At 52.5% G+C, this 18,731-nt stretch overlaps 1 protein-coding gene across 4 annotated transcripts in view; it reads left to right on the top strand.

The window, feature by feature from the left end:
- LOC132220497 (protein FAM163A-like) overlaps positions 1-15,999 on the top strand; it is a 48,367-nt gene extending 32,368 nt beyond the window's left edge. For 2 of the 4 annotated variants that reach the window (XM_059673646.1, XM_059673645.1), the window contains exons 2-5: positions 6,340-6,431; positions 10,724-10,744; positions 12,345-12,459; positions 12,948-15,999. In XM_059673646.1, coding sequence (XP_059529629.1) covers positions 12,367-12,459; positions 12,948-13,352 — 498 coding nt within the window. In that variant the 5' untranslated portion in view covers positions 6,340-6,431; positions 10,724-10,744; positions 12,345-12,366 and the 3' untranslated portion in view covers positions 13,353-15,999. The remainder of the gene's footprint in view (positions 1-6,339; positions 6,432-10,723; positions 10,745-12,344; positions 12,460-12,947) is intronic. The other 2 variants (XM_059673649.1, XM_059673648.1) reach the window with 1 other exon arrangement.
- Positions 16,000-18,731: the final 2,732 nt, after the last annotated feature.

The following is an 18,731-nucleotide window of genomic DNA, read 5'->3' as shown; positions in this document are numbered from 1 at the left end:
TAACTCCCCTCCTCCCAGTTCCCGCCCCACCCTCCGCCCTCACTCCCCACCCACTGTCCTCATCCATAGGTGCACGATTTTTGTCCAGTCTCTTCCCACATCTCCCACACCCCTTTCCCCCCCAAGAATAGTCAGTCCATTCCCTTTCTATGTCCCTGATTCTATTATAATCAACAGTTCATTCCGTTAATCAGATTATTTATTCACTTGATTCTTAGATTCACTTGTTGATAGATGCATATTTGTTGTTCATAATTTGTATCTTTACCTTTTTCTTCTTCTTCCTCTTCTTAAAGGATACCTTTCAGCATTTCATATAATCCTGGTTTGGTGGTGATGAACTCCTTTAGCTTTTCCTTATCTGTGAAGCTCTTTATCTGATCTTCAATTCTGAATGATAGCTTTGCTGGATAAAGTAATCTTGGTTGTAGGTTCTTGGTATTCATCACTTTGAATATTTCTTGCCACTCCCTTCTGGCCTGCAAAGTTTCTGTTGAGAAATCAGCTGACAGTCGTATGGGTATTCCCTTGTAGGTAACTGAGTTTCTTTCTCTTGCTGTTTTTAAGATTCTCTCTTTATCTTTTGCTCTTGGCATTTTAATTATGATGTGTCTTGGTGTGGTCCTCTTTGGATTCCTTTTGTTTGGGGTTCTCCGCGCTTCTTGGACCTGTAAGTCCATTTCTTTCACCAGGTGGGGGAAGTTTTCTGTCATTATTTCTTCAAATAGGTTTTCAATATCTTGCTCTCTCTCATCTTCTGGCACCCCTATAATTCTGATGTTGGTACGCTTGAAGCTGTCCCAGAGGCTCCTTACACTATCCTCGCATTTTTGGATTCTTTTTTCATTTTGCTTTTCCGGTTGGATGTTTTTTGCTTCCTCGCATTTCAAATCATTGACTTGATTCTTGCGCTCCTCTGGTCTGCTGTCGGGCGTCTGTATAATATTCGTTATTTCAGTCTGTGTGTGCTTAATTTCTAGTTGGTTCCCCAATATAAGATCGAGGGTCTTATTAGTTTTCGTGTAGATCTCATTAAGTTTATCGGCAGCTTCTAAACAGTTCTTGAGAGACCTTAAAAGTGTGGTTCTGAACTCTATTTCTTCCATTGACAATTTTGTCCTGTTTCTTTGTCTCCGCATTTTGTTATGCTTCCTTGGTGCACCCCCTAGTGGTCTTTGTTCCCAGTCTTATAGATAAATCTTGATTGTTGTAGCTAATTCCAGGGAGGGTTTGACCTCCAGGCCAAGTGGCTATGAGAATCAGCTGTGTCAGCAGTGAGAGAACTTCTGTCCTCTAGGGAGGTGCTAATCTAGCCTTTGCCTGAGGCTATCCGGCAAATGCCTCTGTGCAGGGCTTGGGCGGGGCGGGTGGCACAGGATCAACAGGGTGGGCCAGAGAGAGCAATTATGGCGGCTCTCAGTCCTGTCCCAAGGGGCTCTGCCTCTCTGAGTCCCAGCACCCGCTGCAAAACTCGGAGAGAAAGCTGCACTCGCTCTGACCGAAGCCAGACAGTCCCGCTTCTCCCGTTTGAGTCTGGGTCCCTAAAGACTCGCCCGGATCTGGAGCTCAGAGTCTGCGACTCCCTCCCGATTGAAAACAACAACCGCGCCCTCCGCCGCCAGCCTGCTCCGCGCACTCCGCACCTCAGAATTTGACTTCAGCACTGCGCCTCCTCTGAGTGTCCGTATGCGTTTCTCTTTCCTCCTAGTTTGTAGGACTTCCACTCAGCCAGCGTTCCTGTGGTTCTGGGTGATGTCCCTTCCGTTTTTTGGTTTCACTTTTGAAGTAGTTGTTCAAAGCAGCAAACTCCGGCGTTAACCTATGCCGCCATCTTGGTTCTCTCGACCCTTTGTATTTCTGTTTTATCACTTGTAACATCTCCTCTTCCATTTTTTATTTTGACTTCCCCTTATGAATGTGTGGAGAAATTTTGGGGACAGACTCACGAGTAGAATTGCTGTTTTAGGGGGTATGTGTGAACTTAATATGACCAAGTAGTACCTGGTTTCTCCCTCAACAGCTGCCCTAGCTATACCCTAACTGGCAGTGCCTCTAAATTCCCACATCTGTGTTAACACTTGGCATTATCCAGCTTCTTCATTTTTGCCAGTCATACCTATGTGGAGTGATAGCTCTTTCTGGTTTCAATTTGTGTTTTTCAGATTACTATTGAGTTTGGGCATCACTTCATTTTCTTGTTAGTCTCTGGGTTTCTTCTTTTAGAATCCACCTGCCCATGGCCCATTATTATACTGAGGCTCTTTTTTCCACCTTGATGATTTACAAAAGTTCCTCATATCTCTTAGGCCCCTTCTCAAACTGCACAGGGATCTTTAATGCTATAGTTGCTCATCTGGGACCAAGGAAGCGATCTGACCACTGACTCCTCACACCTTCATCCTGGGGGTCGGGGCTTGGTAATGGCCATACATCCAGTCAAAGTAAAAGGAGCCCCTTCCTCCCATACCCTCTGCCAGGCTTGCCTGAGGCTTGCTGTCCAGGAAGACAGATAACAAGGAAAATAAACTCTTTTTCTTTCCCGGGGCTGCTAACCTGCTGTGTCAATTTCATGAGCTAATAAATGATTGGAGAAGGTTTAATTGCATCAGAAGAAATTCAGATCAGCCAGAGCTTATGCCCCACACAATTAACCTCTGCTCCTAAGGGGGCCGGGCAGGGAGCAGGGGACGGCCATCATTAATTACATGTGCTGGTGCCAGCTGCGGCTGGCGTTTCCTTCCTGCGTTCACCCAGGCAGTGAGGTAGGTGACCCTGCCTCAGCGCAATGAGGTCAATGAGGGCAGGGACCCTTCAGAGAGAGCACAGACCCCGGCCTGCAGAGAGTGGGAAACCTACTTCCCAACACATTCTTTCAGGGCTTTTAATGTGCCCCAGCCTCCACTAGAAGAATGGCCTCTAAGGTCCCATCCTGACCTCTTTATTGGCTCCATCCCTCACAGGGTCCCATGTACCTTTGGTTCTCTTCCCTTCTCCTGCTACTTTCTGGCCCATTCACCCCAAGGACGCAGAATCCAGTGCCAGTCTTGTTATGGGCTGCAGGCTCTGCAAGGTCGCCCACCTTCCCTGGGCCTCCAGCCTGAAATCCTCCCAGAGACCTTTATCCCTGCACCGTTCCCCAAAGACCAGATGGTAAGGCTCAGCCCTGTTATAAGCACAGATTCTGGGGCCCCTGCCTGGAGATGCTATTTTAGGAAGTCTGGAGTCTCTGTTTTTTAACACATGGCTCAGGTGATTCTTACCATCAGCTAGTTTGAAAAACCCTACTCTAGGGGACACCTTAGTTCCTGGCGAAATACATGCAGATCTTCAAGAAAGAAAGACAGCATCCTTAACTAACGGAAGGGCCCTGGCTCCACTCCCAGTGTCTGTCCCACTCTGTCTCTATCTTGCTGTGTGTGATTAAGCAACTCACCTGTGCTCTCTGAGCTTGGTTTCTTCATCTAGAAAATAAAAATACCGATCCAGCTCTCTTAGAGTTTTTCCATTTCTGAGGATCATTTTTCTATAAGTAACTGACATGTTATGCAAGCATATTGCATGGTTTGTCCTCAAAAAGCAACTTTGATTTTTTTCTTCTTCAAGCATTCCTTTATTAAAAAATATTTTTATTGATTCAGAGATGAAGGGAGAGGGAGAGAGAGATAGAAACATCAATGATGAAAGAGGATCATTGATCAGCTGCATCCTGCATTCCCCACACTGGGGATCCAGCCCACAACCTTGGCATATGCCCTGACCAGGAATCTGACTATAACTTCCTGGTTCATAGGTCGATGCTCAACCACTGAACCATGCTGGCCAGGCCATCGCTTTACTGGGAGAAATCTTCCCCTGCCCTGAGTTAAAAACTTGGGCCAATCTCATTGCTTTTTCATCCACTCTTATAGTTTTACTAGAGGCCCAGTGCATGGATTCGTGCATGCATGGGGGTCCCTCGGCCTGGCCTGTGCCCTCTCACAATCCGGGACCCCTTGGGGGATGTTAAATAGCCGGTTTCAGCCCGATACCTGCAGGCCCAATTCAGATAGGAGGGGGCCTGATCCTATGCGTTGAGCATCTGTCCCCTGGTGGTCAGTGTGCATCATCGCGACCAGTAGTTCGGTAGCTTAGGCTTTTATATATATAGATAGGCACTCCAAGTTATAGATGCCATCTCAACTCAGAAATTATATCAAAATGAGTAGTAATCAAGCACTCCTAATCTGCTCTACCCGGTTTGGTTCAGTGGATAGAGCGTCGGCCTGCAGACTGAAGGGTCCCAGGTTTGATTCTGGTCAAGGGCACATGCCTGGGTTGCGGGCTTGATCCCCATAAGGGGCTGTGCAAGAGGCTGCCAATCAATAATTCTCTCTCATCATTGATGTTTCTATCCTTCTCCCTTTCTCTCTGAAATCAATAAAAATATATATATATATATTTTTTAAATATATTTTACTGATTTTTTTACAGAGAGGAAGGGAGAGGGATAGAGAGTTAGAAACATCGATGAGAGAGAAGCATGGATCAGCTGCCTCCTGCACACCCCCTACTGAGGATGTGCCTGCAACCAAGGTAGATGCCCTTGCCTGGAATCGAACCCGGGACCCTTCAGTCCGCAGGCCGATGCTCTACCCACTGAGCCAAACCAGTCAGGGCAAAATATATATTTTTTAAAAATCCACTCCTAATTTGACAGCGTTAGGCTTCTTCTTTCCTCCACTTTGGATCTGCTTCAGTATGGAAGCAGGTGGGGTGGCAAGCTATGTCCACCTGCTATCTACACTCCCTCTTACACCCCACCCCCAAGCTGCCGGTCTAAATGCCAGAATTGAAATGGAAATTCTAAGAGACCAGGGAGATGCTTCAAGATGGCTCTTGCTTTTGTGAATGCTCTTGTGGGCTCTTTTGAGGTTCCCTGCTGGGCCCCCCTCTTCTGCAGTTCCCTTACCCCAGGTGTCCCTTACAACTTGCCCAGCACCTGGGCCTCTGGAGGTCACCTCCAGCCTCATCAGCTGGGATCTTCTCAGGCCTCCAGGTGGCACTGTTGGACAGGACTCCAGATGGCCACCCAGGCCAGCTCCACAGCCCTCCTCCCTTGGGGCCTGGAGTGAGGGATTCATGGCTCAGCCACAGTTCTTGCGAAGGAAATCTTCCTCACCAAGTTCTTGACCCATTTGTATTTTACAAAGTGGAGTGAAGGGTTCATGGATCCTGAAACAGATGTTCTGACCTTCCCATGTCCAGCCTTCTGCGCATAACCCGGGAAGAGGGACCCATCCCAAACTCACAACTCAGTCAAAACTTAGGGAGGGTGAGTCCTGCTCTGGCATCCAGCTCCATATGGCTTCCATTTTAATGAGGGTGAGAACATCTTTGAGAAAAGAAAACCTGAGTTCTTGTACACCCAAGGCGGGGGCTGGTGACGGTATTAAAGCCTAGATCTAGAAGGGAGGTGAAGGCAGGGAGGGGGCCGCTCTGTAGGTGACCATCTGTCTTCTCCTGGAGCCCTGCCCCTGACTTGCTCTGTCCCCAAAGAAGGCGGCTTTGCCGATCCTGTTAATGGTTGGGTTCCTTCCCCAAACACACACACGCAGTGGGACCTGCCCTGCTTAGGTCGGTGAGCAGGGTGGGGCATCACCACCGGAGTGTCCTCCTTCTCCCACACCCCATTCCCAGTGTAAGGCTCATACTCCTCTAAGTAATGTGGAGAGGATATTTAAAAATTTTTGGTTTGAAGGCACCCCCGCTAATTAGTCTACACTGGGTTTCTAAATGTTTCCGTTGGATCCTGCCTCCTCCATCCTCCGTGAGCACATCAGAATGATGATCTTGTCATGTTGTCGGACTTGTTCATCCAATGGCCCAGTGGCTATGCTGGCCTGAGGGGTGCCGGGATATCAAAGAAAGGGCAAGGAGTGTGCAGCTTACGGGAATGTGGACAGGCCCAGAGGAGAATGGAGGAGGGAATGGGAAAGAGGAATGCAGGGCCATTGAGAAAGGTATCATCCGTGCAGGCAACAGGGACACCTCACCAGCAGACAGGTCAGAATTCTCCAGGGAAGCATGAGGCAGAACTCTTCACCCACGGAGCCTCACTTCCAAGAACAGGCAGGGACCCCTGCCCAGCGCCCTGCTGCTGCTTGGGGAGAGGGTTCTGGACAGTGGCATGAGATAGAACGTGGCCTCGGGTTCTTGACCAGCTGCGGAGGTCAAGAAGGAAGCCCTTTTGGGACATCCACTCCAGAGTCTTGGGGTCACAACCTGGTGCCAGAGTGAGCCTGTGTATCCTCTCGGCCTCCCCTCTAGCTCTCACCGACCTCTCCCTCTCTTCTCCAACAGGGACTGATGCCCTTGGCCATGACGCAGCCCCAGCCACTGTCTGCTCAGGCTCAGCCTGTTTGACGGAGTCATCGCTGCCCCAGGTGTTTCAGGTAAGTGTGAGGCTCAGGCCAACCCTCTCCCCCAAAAAACAAGGTGCGGAGTGTTAGTGGGGAGGGAGCTCCAGTGAGTCCTGGTCACAGAGGGCAGCCTCGGGGTATTTAGTTGGCAACAGGTTTGTCCTTTTTGGCTGCCCTCAGCCCCTGAGTTGGCCCCCACTAAATCCATTCTGTCCAGATCTGTGAGGCCCTGGGAGGAAACAGGGGACCTCTTTCTCCTGTCCTCAGGAGGAGGCTGGTATGAAGGAAACTCCATAGCAGGGATCCTTGGGTCCTAACTGAGACTCTTGCTGTCGTATGACCTGTCAAGGCCAGCCTGACAAGGTTGAGCCGGGCTGAGGCAGGGAGGTGGGAATTGAGGAAAGAAAGAAAGACAGGAAAGCAGGATCGGGAGGACCCCAGTTCTCTCAATGAACTGAAGCAACTTTATTAGCCACACCATCCTATTTATACACAACACGCTGAATAGGAGGTCTGTCAAGAGGAATGTATTCTTTATTCCTCTTAATCTCTAAGGGAGAGACACAGCAGAAGGACAAGTTCTCAGTACAGCATATCTCAGTAAATAGTTACAGACTTCTTGGTAAGCTATGAAAGGCTGTTCTTATTCTACAAAGGTTGCTCTCATTCTACTGATAATCACCATCCAAACAAGTCTGGGAAAAGTGTGTGGGTCAGGGTTTCAGCCTTGCTAGCCCCTTCAGGTACAAGGACCTTGCCAGCTTACATCTGGCCCCCAACAATGACCGGGCAAGTCATGTAATGGCCTGGGTTCCCCTCGTGTGTGGAGCTTTTGTACGGTCCAAAAGAGGTGTTAGGTCTCTTTTGCTACATAACAGACTACCACAAACTGAGCAGCTTAAAACAACACACAGCGATGATCTCATAGTTCCTGTGGGTCAGGACTCCAGGCGTGGCTCGCTGGTCCACTGCTTCAGGGTCTGAAATGAGGCTGCATTCAAGGTGTCCACTGGGGTTGCATTTTCATTTGGAAGCTCAACTGGGGAAGGATCCACTTCCACTCTGACTTGTGTGATTATTTAGTTCCTTTTGGGTCATTGGCTTGAGGACCTCCATTCCTTCTGTCCAGTGGACTGAAGGACAGAAGTATCTTCAGTTCCTTGTTACATGGGCCTCCTCCACATGGCAACTTACTGTGTCAAAACCAGCAAGGGAGAAAGTTGGCCAGCAAGAAGGGGAAGCCAGAATCTTACATAATCTCTTCACAGAAGTGACATCCCATCCCCTTACTGTATTGTGTTGGGTGGAGGAGGTCACGGGTCACACCTAGCCTGATGGGCAGAGGAGTACACAGGACACAGAGCTCATTTGGGGCCTTAGAGCCTGCCCATCATAGGAGAGGGTACAGATGAAAGCATGTTGTAAACTGTAGAGTGCTATTTAGATGTACTGAGTTATTGTTATCATTTGCATATAGTTACAAAGAGAAAATTAGCCCATCTGAAGTAATAGAGAGCCACTGGATGTGGAAATTTAAATGCTAAATTGTACCATTAGCTCTGGGCCCTCAGGGAAACCAACTGGGGCCTCGCTAGCTCACTGCACGCCTTCTTGGTTTATGATTGTAAGGCCAGACTTAAGCAGCCACAAACTGTCTAGGTCTTCCTTTCCCCCACAACTAAGGATCTTTTAGTTTACAAGGGGCCCTCGCAGACATGAATCTTACTTTTTGCTCAGAATCAACCTGTAAACTGAGTTTTGGGTTAATTGCCCTTTTACAAATGAGAAAGGTGGTCCGTTTCCATGCCGGGGTGGCTGGTAAGTGGTAAAATTGGGTCTTGAATGGGCCTTCACACCCATGATTGCTTTCATTGCCATCTTCTCCCCCCCACCCCCAATCATTTCTGCTCTACAGCCTTCAAGGTACTGAAAGAAGGGAGACCAGGCATGGAGGGCAGGAGGGAGGGCACTGTTCTCATAAGGCATCACAATCCCCTGTCTCCTAACAGGCTGGGCACACCCCAGGGGACTAGGCCAGAACTTCCAGCAGAGTGGGTCTCTGCTGCCCCCCCTCCCCCAACTTCAGTTCACTCCACAGGCCTGTGTCTCTTAAGCGGCCCTTGGTGGCACATAAATGTGAAGGTACATAAATCCTCCCTAGGCTGAGCTTCATCCCACATCAAATGTCCAGTGAACCCTTGAAGCATGGACCACCATGTACCTGGACAAAGTTATACTGGTCTTGAACCACATCTGTATATAGGATGTGAGCTGAGAGATGCAACCTGCTGCCCCCTGGTGGTGGATCAGAGTCATAACTGCCAGAAATACTATACCAGATGAGTTGCTGGTGCCAGGCACTGTCTATAATGCTGCAGGGAGATACAAAGCAATATAAAACACAACCCTAATCCCAAAGGACTCAAAATTTAGTAGAGGAGTCAAGATATTCGCACATAGATGTTGACAAGCGTCCTACCAAGTCAGGGTTTGAAGAGTGGCACATGGAAAGGGTTGTGAGGGGCACAGAAAGGGAGCATCGCGGTGGGGCAGTCAGGGAGGCTTCCTAGAGCCTCCAAATATGGGCAGGACTTAGATAGATGGAGAAAGCGAGGTCATGCACTCCCCTCCCGAAAGCCCTTTGGGAGCCCCATCATCTCCAGGAGTTAAGTCCCTTGCCTGGCTTATAGACTGTCCAGCTTCATGCCTCCCCCTCCCTGTCCAGGCCCTTCCAGGTTCCTTACAGGTCCTGGAGCACCCTTGTTCTTTCACACTCCTGCCCTCTCCACCATGTCTACTGGACAAGCTCCTACTCAGCTTTTAGGATTCTGCTCACGCTTACACCTTCCTTGTAACCTTTCCCCGAGTACTTGGTGGCCTCTCCTCTGTGTGCCCCCAGCCCTTGGTCTGTATGCCTCCTTTTGTGTGTCCTATACCAGATCATAAGGTGTGGTCAGTGTCTTTTCATCACTAGGCTATAAACACCATATTGGAAGCTACATTAAGTGTCATTTTATGCCCAGGCTTTAAGCTTCCTAAGAATGAGGCGTGCCTGATGGGCAGAGGATTCGTGTAGGGGGTGTCCTAGGGGTGAGGAGGAGGAACATGAATTGGTGGTGAGCATGCAGGGATGTGGGGCAGGACAAAGCTTTTGAAGTTTGGTCTAAAATTTCCCGCCCAGGTAAACATCCTGCAGGCAGTGTGATGCTGGGAGGGCTCTGGAGGAAGAGAGGGGCATCGGGGCATGATGAAAGGCTAAAGTGGGGGCTGCTCAGAGACAAACTAGTGAAATCGATCAGGAAGCCGTTGCACCAGGGCAGGCATGACATGCAAAGTGTCTTCACTGATGAACAACAGAAGACTAGGGGAGCCTTAGAAGAATTTGAGGATTTGGCCCTAACCCATTTGGCTCAGTGGATAGAGCGTCGGCCTGTGGACTGAGGGGTCCCAGGTTCGATTCCGGTCAAGGGCATGTACCTGGGTTGCGGGCACATCCCCAGTAGGAGGTGTGCAGGAGGCGGCTGATCGATGTTTCTCTCTCATCGGTGTTTCTAACTCTCTATCCTTCTCCTTTCCTCTCTGTAAAAAATCAATAAAATATATTTTTTTAAAAAGAAGAAGAAGAATTTGAGGATTTGAACATCTGGGCAACTAGGGGAACATGTGAGGCCTTGTCAAACTCTACTGTGCAAATTAACCATCTGGGACCTTGTTGCAGTGCAGATTCTGCCTCATTAGGCCTGGGGTGGGGCCTGAGATGCTGTGTTTCTAGCTGACTCCCGGGTGCTGCCCATGCCGTGGTCCACAGCCCTCACTGTGAGCAGGTCGAGTGAATCAGAAGTAGGGCTGGGGTACATGCTGTGCTCCAGGAGCACATGGTGAGGAGCAGATGGTGTCTTTGGGTGAAGAGAAGGTGCCCCTTCCTCCACGTGAACACAGCACGGTGGTGCGTGGCTTCTTGAGCAGAAGCAATGTGTGGCCCCGCCCCACGTGCGCTTTGAGTAACGAACAACCTGCAAGGGCCTCCATAGCAGCTCCGTGGAACCACTGACAGCGGTCGGAGAGGGGACCCATGTGGAGAGCGGGTGATGACTTAGCCTGAGTTCGAGCTGCCAGTGGGACATCCGAGCGAGATGTCTGTCCACCAGCAGTTGGAGACAGAGCTGGAGGCCCAGGCTTGGTTCCTGTAGGCTTCCTGACGATAGAGCACACAGGGAGGGGAGAGGAGGAGGTGAGGTGGAGCTCAGGGACCAAGCTAACCTGTGGGGCCTTCTTCAGGGTAACACTCTTCTTCCAACATCTCTGTCCCTTTTATTGTCTTGCAGGTCACCGTTCCCTGACTGAACGTAAGTGCTCACGGGCATTCTTCCACCCTCCTGCTCTGTTGGCACAACCATCCTTGGTCCCCTTGAAGCCGGGACACTTGGAAATCCCATTCAGTGTCCTGCGAGGGGAGCCAGCCTGAGGCCAGACAGCCTCGCATGGAGCTGGCCTTTGTCCCGTGAACCCACATTAGCCAGGACCATCTCCCCAGGCTTGCCACAACCCTCCCAGAGCCAGAAGGCCGCCTACCTGCTGCCTCTAGGCCAGCAGTTCTCAACCTGTGGGTCGCGACCCCTTTGGCGCTCGAACGACCCTTTCACAGGGTTCGCCTAAGACCATCCTGCATATCAGATATTTACATTACGATTCATAACAGTAGCAACATTACAGTTATGAAGTAGCAACGAAAATAGTTTTATGGTTGGGTCACAACATGAGGAACTGTATTTCAAGGGCCAGAAGGTTGAGAACCACTGCTCTAGGCTCACCTGGCCCTTGTTTTCCACAGAGTTGGAAAGGGAGGAGAGATTCCCCCCAAAAGGAGTGTGGGTTTGAGCCAGGGCAGAATTGGGGAGAATTTTAGAGATTCAGACCCTGTCTTCTCCACCTGGATCAAGGGCTCAGAGACCACTGGTGTCTGGACTCGGGAGCAGTGTTTGAGAGAATAGCCATTGGGGTGAACCAGGCTGGGTGGGAGCTCAGCTAAATCAATCAAAGCCTCGTTCATCACCTGTGAAATAGAGATCATTAGGAACCTGCCCCGCCCTAGCCGGTTTGGCTCAGTAGATAGAGCGTGGCCCGTGGACCAAAGGGTTCCATTCTGATCAAGGGCACGTACCTTAGTTGTGGCTCCTCCCTGGGCTGGGCCCTGGTCGGGCCACGCAGGAGGCAGCCGAACAATGTGTTTCTCTCACATTGAAGTTCCTCTCTGTCTTTCCGTCTCTCTTCCACTCTCCCTAAAAATCAATGGAACAAAACAAAAAGCAAAAAAAGAACTAGCTCAAAGATTATGTGGAGGATTAACTGAGATAACCAGGGGAGTGCTTAGAGCAGTGGTTCTCAACCTTGGCTGCACATTAGAATCACCTGGGAATCTTTTTTAAATCCTGATTTCTGGGCCTTACCCTCCAGAAATTCTGTTTCTTTGTTACTAATGTTGTGGCCCCACCCCATAACAAAGAAACAGAATTTCCGGAGGATGAGGCCCAGAAGTCAGGATTTTAAAAAGATTCCCAGGTGATTCTAATGTGCAGCCAAGGTTGAGAACCACTGGCTTAGAGCATTGAAAACAGAAGCTATTTTCCTTTGTGTCTTGGAGCCACAGAGTGGGGGGAAGGGGTATAGTTTAAGAGGGTGTGGGGACAGGAGACAGGAGATGGAAAAGAGAATTAAAGGAGGTTGAAACTGGGTAGAAACAGGAAGCAGAATTATGCCTCAGTTAGCATTCGGCCTCCTCTCTATCTTCCCTAGCCAGTGCAAGGCTGTCGCCCCTGTCGCGCCTGTCGTCAGGAAGCCCCAGGTGTCCCTGGGCCCAGGGGCCTCCCTGGCTCCAGCTGTGCAGGAATTTCCAGGAGGGCTCCCTGCTCATGGCGGCTGCCCTCACCTCCACGCATCTCTCTGCAGAGTTGGATGGGGCATCGGGCGGATGACAGCGGGAACAGTTGTGATCACTGGCGGAATCCTAGCTGCGGTCATCCTCCTCTCCATCATCGCAGTCCTGTGCTACTGTAGGCTCCAGGTCAGTTCCGGGCCGTGGCCAGGAGCCGCCAGCAAACCACTTCCCATTGGGGCCGACCCTGGAGCCCACTTCCGGGTGACAAGGCCCAGAGCTGTGGGCTGTGGGAAGTACACGTCAAGGGGTCTGGGAGGTGGAGGGCGGTCAGAAGGGAGCACCCAGAGAGCTCACTGTGCTATGTCTCCCCGGGGCTGGGGGGCTGAGACATCAGGAGTGGTGGGAAGGGCGCCATCTGGGGGGACTCTGACAGCTGCTCCCAGAGGCCCCCAGCCCTGTCCTCGGTATGACTGTCTGTCCCTCCCTCTGCCGCCCTGCCTCCCCAGCCACGGCCTGGAGTTAATACACTAGGAGCAGGGGAGGGAAAGGGGAAAGTTTTGCAAGGCTGGGAATCTACCTGTGGAACGTGGTCTCTGGGGTTGAGTTGATCAACAGTGGAGCAGGGGCGTGGTTGCCTGTGCCACTCAGAGGGGGCCCTCCGCCTCTCCCCTCAGTATTACTGCTGCAAGAAGAGCGGAGAGGAGGATGCAGAGGAGGAGGAGGAGGAGCACGACCTGCCCACCCCCTCCAGAGGGCCCCCCTGCAATGCCTGCAGCGCCCAAGCCCTGGACGGCAGAAGCAGCCTGGCGCCCATCACCAGTGAGCCCTGCGTCCAGCCGTGTGGGGTGGCAGCCGGCCACTGCGCCACCTGCTCCCCATACAGCTCCCCCTTTTACATACGGACAGCGGACATGGTGCCCAATGGCGGAAGCGAGAGGTTCTCCTTCACCCCCACATACTACAAGGAGGGGGGCCTCCCGTCCCTCCAGCTGGCAGCACCCCCGGGTTACCCGGTGACGTGGCCGGGCTCTGCGCGCGAGGCTTTCACTAATCCAAGGGCTATCAGTACAGACGTGTAACCCCTCTCACCCCGAACCCCCACACTCACCCACACGCCGCTCCGTCAGGGGCACTGGGCCCGCGGCTGCCTCCCAACACCCCACAGGACTGTCCCCGTTTGCTTGGCTTTTCTGGCCCCGCAGTGGGAGGCTCCCCAGGATTGAAGCCGTGGGGTGCTTGGATGGCAGCTGTGCCGGGTTCTCTGTTGGGACGTTCTTCGTTCTGGGGCCAACTCCAGCCCCCGGCCCTCTCCTTCCCCGCCCCGCCCCCGGCTTTGCCAGTCTTGTGAGAGGAAGGAAAGCTGTGCAAAGGTCTGGAGGCCTCCAGCATCCTTGGGGGGTGAAAGAAGAAGGGGGCCACAGGGCAGGGGCCAGGGCACAGGGAACCCGCAGAATTTGAGAAGGAAGGGGATGGCGTTAAAGGGACCGCTTCAGGACTTGCTTGCTAAAACAAATCCAAAAGCCAGTTCACCATCTAGTTGTGTCTTTTTGGTTGTCAGAGACTGCAAAGCCTGTAACTGCTCAAATACAGCTGTTGAGTCCTGACCACAGCACAGCTGTGACTGCACCGGTCCTTGTGGACACGTTGAGTTGGCTTTGAAGGCATCAGGTTGCTGTGAGGAGTGCACCTAAAAGCGACTGTCTAAGCTTGCCTCCCCCCACATCCTGGCTTTGCTTCGGGAACCAGCTGCCTCACTGAGCACCTTCTCAAGAGTTGTCACTCGAGTTCGAGTAGCTTAGCCAGTGAGGTCCTGCTGACGGTCTCCGGGGCCGTGGTCCCCCACAGCGAGCGGTGTGTGGGTACAGTCCCGTGGGGCGCGTGCCTTCTCTGGTGTGTGCACACACACCTGTCACCACCAGCACCAGGCTCTGCTGCCTCCAGGAGCCGCAGAGTGGAAGGGTCTCGACGTAGCAACGAGAAGGGAAAACCTGACCCCCAGGCAGCATGAGCAGAGGGTGCTCAAGGTGACCAGGCCCCACAGCAGCGAGGTGGCTGCTACCGGAGGAGGCCGAGGCGCCTCCCCGGGGGACGCTGCCGCCCTGTAAGCCCCTCTCCTCTGTCATGCAGCCACGACACAGTAGAGCCAGACCGCTGGTTCCACCAGGGCCAGCGCCTGAGGACCAGAGGGATCTGACTTAGCAGCTGGGTTCTGCTTGCTGCCCTCCCTCCGCTGCCTGACCCCTCGTCTCCGGCTGAGGGCCTTCTCATGGCTGTCTCACTCTAGCCGGAGTCCAACTCCCACTTCCCACTTCTAACTCAGCCTTGGCCTCATACCGTTGGAGTGAATGCATCCGATGAGTTTTCCAGTTGCCTCTGCAATAAGGAGTGGCTGCACCCCTCTGAAAGGCATAACCAACTCCCACCCCCTCCAGAGTCACTGAATGCTGCAGAGGGTGGGGCAGGAAAGGAGCTGGCCCCTCTGCACTGAAGTATTGATTCTGTATTTGAGAAAGGACGGGGTGCAGCCAGGGGAGGGGAGGCGGGGAGAATTCACCACACCTTTGCATCACCGTTCAGGCTCGGGTCACCCTGCATTTCTGTCTGCGAGGCTCACTGGGTTGAGAACCGGAGGACCTCGGCCGAGCCACCCTGTGGTCACTCATTAGCTCCAGAACCAGTCACTTATCTTCTCTGAGACCCCGTTTCCTCCAGGGGACTGAGGCTTGCCCAGATGGACTCCAAGGGCCCTTTGAGGACTGCCTGCCTAGATCTGCCAGCTAGCCACACTCTCTCGCCCCAGTCCTCACAGGAGCTGGACACACTTGCCAACTGCCTGATCCTGTGTGCAGGGACATGTGCTAAGGGGTGAAAAACCACAGTCAGACATGGGGTTAGCAGGCAAAGCATTTCGAACTGTATGTGAAAAACACACATGAGAGACCTCAGATGGCACCATTTCTCTTATACCAGGAGGCAGCCCTAGGTGGGTGTGATGAGACCAGAGGGACCAGCTTAGGACAGCAGCTTTAACACCCCCCATGCCTCCGCCAGCCCTGACCGTGTCAAGTGCACCCCCTTGACATGAGTAGCTGGGCCTGGCAGCCCTGCCGCATCCCGACGACCAGCCCAGTGCCTTGCTGCCCTGGAATTCCATTGCCAATCACCCTGAGCAAGGGCTGTCCCTCCCCCCCCACCTCCCCCCCCCCAAAAAAAAAACAGTGTCATCTTACCTCTTGCCTTCACAAAAATCAAAACAACCTGGTCAATGGTCACCCGCCTCTTACCCCTGATCTATTAGGGTCCCCAAGTGAGAACCATCGTGTGCAGTCCTGTCTCCTTAGCTTCCCAGCCTAAATCCTGTCAACCCACAAATGAAAAAGTGTTGGGGGCATTGGAGCGACGGTGGGTGCCAGCTCTCCCACATGCAGCCCCACGCTGCTTGGGCACAGGCTCAAGATTGCCCGCCCGCCTCCCTGTAGCCGCCAGGGCCTCCCCTGGCAGGAGGAGGCTCACCCCACTCCACTGCACTGCACTTTTTGTGATGGGACACTATCTGGACACTTTCCAAGCTGCACCCTAAACAGGAAGAGGAGAGGCTGGGAGCACCCTGTCCTCCTGCCATCCTCTCTCCACCACTGCTCCTGCTGCGGGTTTCTTCTCCTGCGTCTTTGATAACTTGGGAGTCACAACCAAGTGAATGTCAATAAATGAGGAGTTTGAAACAGAAATCCCACAGGGTCCTCCATTCTTCGCCGGGGGAGCTGGGCACAGATGTAAGGCGACCACCAGCTTCCTTTCCCCTCCTGCTTCCACGTTAACAAGTCTGGCCACCCCCTTCCTCCCTCCCCCCTCCACCCCCCCCTACCCCGCCCACCATGTGTCCTGCCATCCCGCCCCATTGCCTCAGTCCCAGCTCATGTCCAGGGAGACGTGTTGCTGTGGGAAAGGAGACTTGCAGTGTAGCTAGCTGCTGCTCCCTGGGGTAGATGCAGCCCTGCCTGCCAAGGATGAGGCTCCTCAGGATGAGAAGAGACTTTGAAAACCAGACCCTCAGCTCTGACCCCGACAGAGGGAGGAGCAGTGGGGGTGAGGGCCAGAGAACCAGGAAACAGCTTTGTGTGCGAGAGGGATATTCAGGGGGTGGAAGGGGGGATGCGGGTCTGCATGTGTGTCCAGGAGTGTGTGTGAGAGAGAGAAAGCGAGATGCTCTCCCCACCACGGACCATCCAGGGCCCTGACTGCAGCTGGGTGGGCAGCGGGCAGCCGGGCTGCGCAGTCCAGCACCCCTCTCTCCAGAAGACCCCAGCATCACAGGTGAGCTACTTCCCCAGGGGGTCCTCTTCCAAGGGTGGCTGGTCCCTGGGGGAGGATTTGCCCAGGCCCCAAGGGCAGCACTTGGCTCCCACCCTTCCTGTGTTTCCTGTCAACCACCCCACCCCTCACCCCTGTTCTACACACACACACACACACACACACACACACACACACCACCAGCAAGGAGCCCGAAACACAGGAGTTAGGGGGTGGTGATGCAGCTCCCCCACCCCCGCCCCCCCCAGTGGGCAGGACAGTTGGGTCTTCACAGGAGCGAGTGCCCAGAGGCTTGGTGGCTGCCTCACACTGGGCACCTGAGATCGCCTTCCCTCCAGGTCTCCATAGAAGAGGACGAGGCTCACCGGCCCTGGCCACAGACACCTGACCACCTGGAGGAACATGGAGCTCTCCTGCAGGTACATGCCAGTCCCCGCTGCACTCCACCCCATCCTGATGCCCATGCACCCTCCTGGGCTGGGTTTTCCCTTGGGCCAGAGGTTTCCTAGCCAGTGGGAACTGCATCCTTATTCTTAACGAAGGACTACTCTCCCGAGAGGATGTGTGTTCTGGATCTAACTAAACACCCTAAAATCAAAGCAGAGGCCTGACCCTGCTAACGGCACCCCCTGAATTCTTCCTCCAACATACAGGCCTATTATTCTAAACTGCAAAACATGAATCAGGTTTCAAAGTCAAATTCAGATTTGGTAGAAAGCTCTTCTGTGAACGAGGTCAATAGGTTGTTGCTTTTAGTTGAGGATAGAATAGTGGGGTTAGAAAGCCAGAAGGGGGTGAGGGGCCGAGATGGCTATTGCAGGGGTTCTGCTCTGATTCTCCTTTGGCAACAGTCTAAGGCAGAAACTGTCAGCACGGTCTGGATTCTCCCACTCCCCACACGCAACTGAACGCATTTCCTATCGGCACACCCCAGGCTGGGAGCCATTCCCAGGCTCTAGCTAACAACCCCAAAGCCCAAGGCCTCGTTAGGAGGACTAGCACCACAGACGCCCAGTGAGAACGGCAGGTACCAGGCGTGGGTGCCCTGCATCCTTCTCTTGGCCACGAGGTCACCCCTCCACACAGGGCTCTTCGGTTTTTGAATTTGCCAAATGAGGGCAATTTTCTTTCCTTCCATTGACGACCACGTGCCCATCTCTATAAACTTGCTATTTTTGGAGATATAATCAAGCATCAGTCAACTGAGGAAAAGTAAGGAACTTTATTTTTGGTAAAACCAGACGACTGATTTGATAAGGCACATTCTTCAACATCCATAAGAAACAAATGCAAACGCAGTCACAGCGAGGAGGGAAGGGGCACACCAAGACCCTTGACACGAACACTGGCACAGCCTTCTTTTATGGTAAGTAGAGAAAAACCAAAGTGCAGTTGTTTGAAAGTCAGCGTGCTCTTCTTTATTTGACGACAGGGATGGCGAGTAGGTTTACGTCTCGTGTCATCTGATCAACGAGGAGCAGCTGCCTAAGCTTCGTGCTGAGGAGGCTGCGGCCCAGCGTGGGCTCCGGGAAAGGACGATCGAGATCGCTGCGCCCAACGTCTTGCCAACTCTACCCTGCCGTGATGTTTCTCGGCCTGCTGCTTCCCAAGTCCAAAGCATTCTTTCATTCCGGTGAGTGCTCTTAGCCAACGGCAAATTTATTTTTTATTTTTATTTTTTTTAAATATGTATTTTTTCTATTGGCTTTTTACAGAGAGGAAGGGGAGGGATAGAGAGTTAGAAACATCGATCAGCTGCCTCCTGCACACCCCCCACTAGGGATGTGCCCGCAACCAAGGTACATGCCCTTGACCAGAATAGAACCTGGGACCCTTCAGTCCACAGGCCGATGCTCTATCCACTGAGCCAAACCAATTAGGGCAGCCAACGGCAAATTTAGTTTCTGAGCCCCAATGAGGAAAGTGGGCGGTCATTTCCCAGGACAGAAACAGATCTCTGGGTTTTTACAAGCTGAAATAGATACTGCAGGTAGTACTGGCAGGGAAGTCACTGAAGACTAAATCACTTACCTTTCAGATTATTTGCAGATTAGAGGATGCTCGTTATGTGCTCAGGATATGTGCTCAGGCTCCTCCTTAGTTTACGTATGTATTTTTAAAAACAGGTAGAGAAGCCAGGCCCTCGT

The sequence above is a fragment of the Myotis daubentonii genome, chromosome 18 (genome assembly GCF_963259705.1).
Source record: "Myotis daubentonii chromosome 18, mMyoDau2.1, whole genome shotgun sequence".
Taxonomy (NCBI): domain Eukaryota; kingdom Metazoa; phylum Chordata; class Mammalia; order Chiroptera; family Vespertilionidae; genus Myotis; species Myotis daubentonii.
This window is presented reverse-complemented; position numbering and strand designations above follow the sequence as displayed.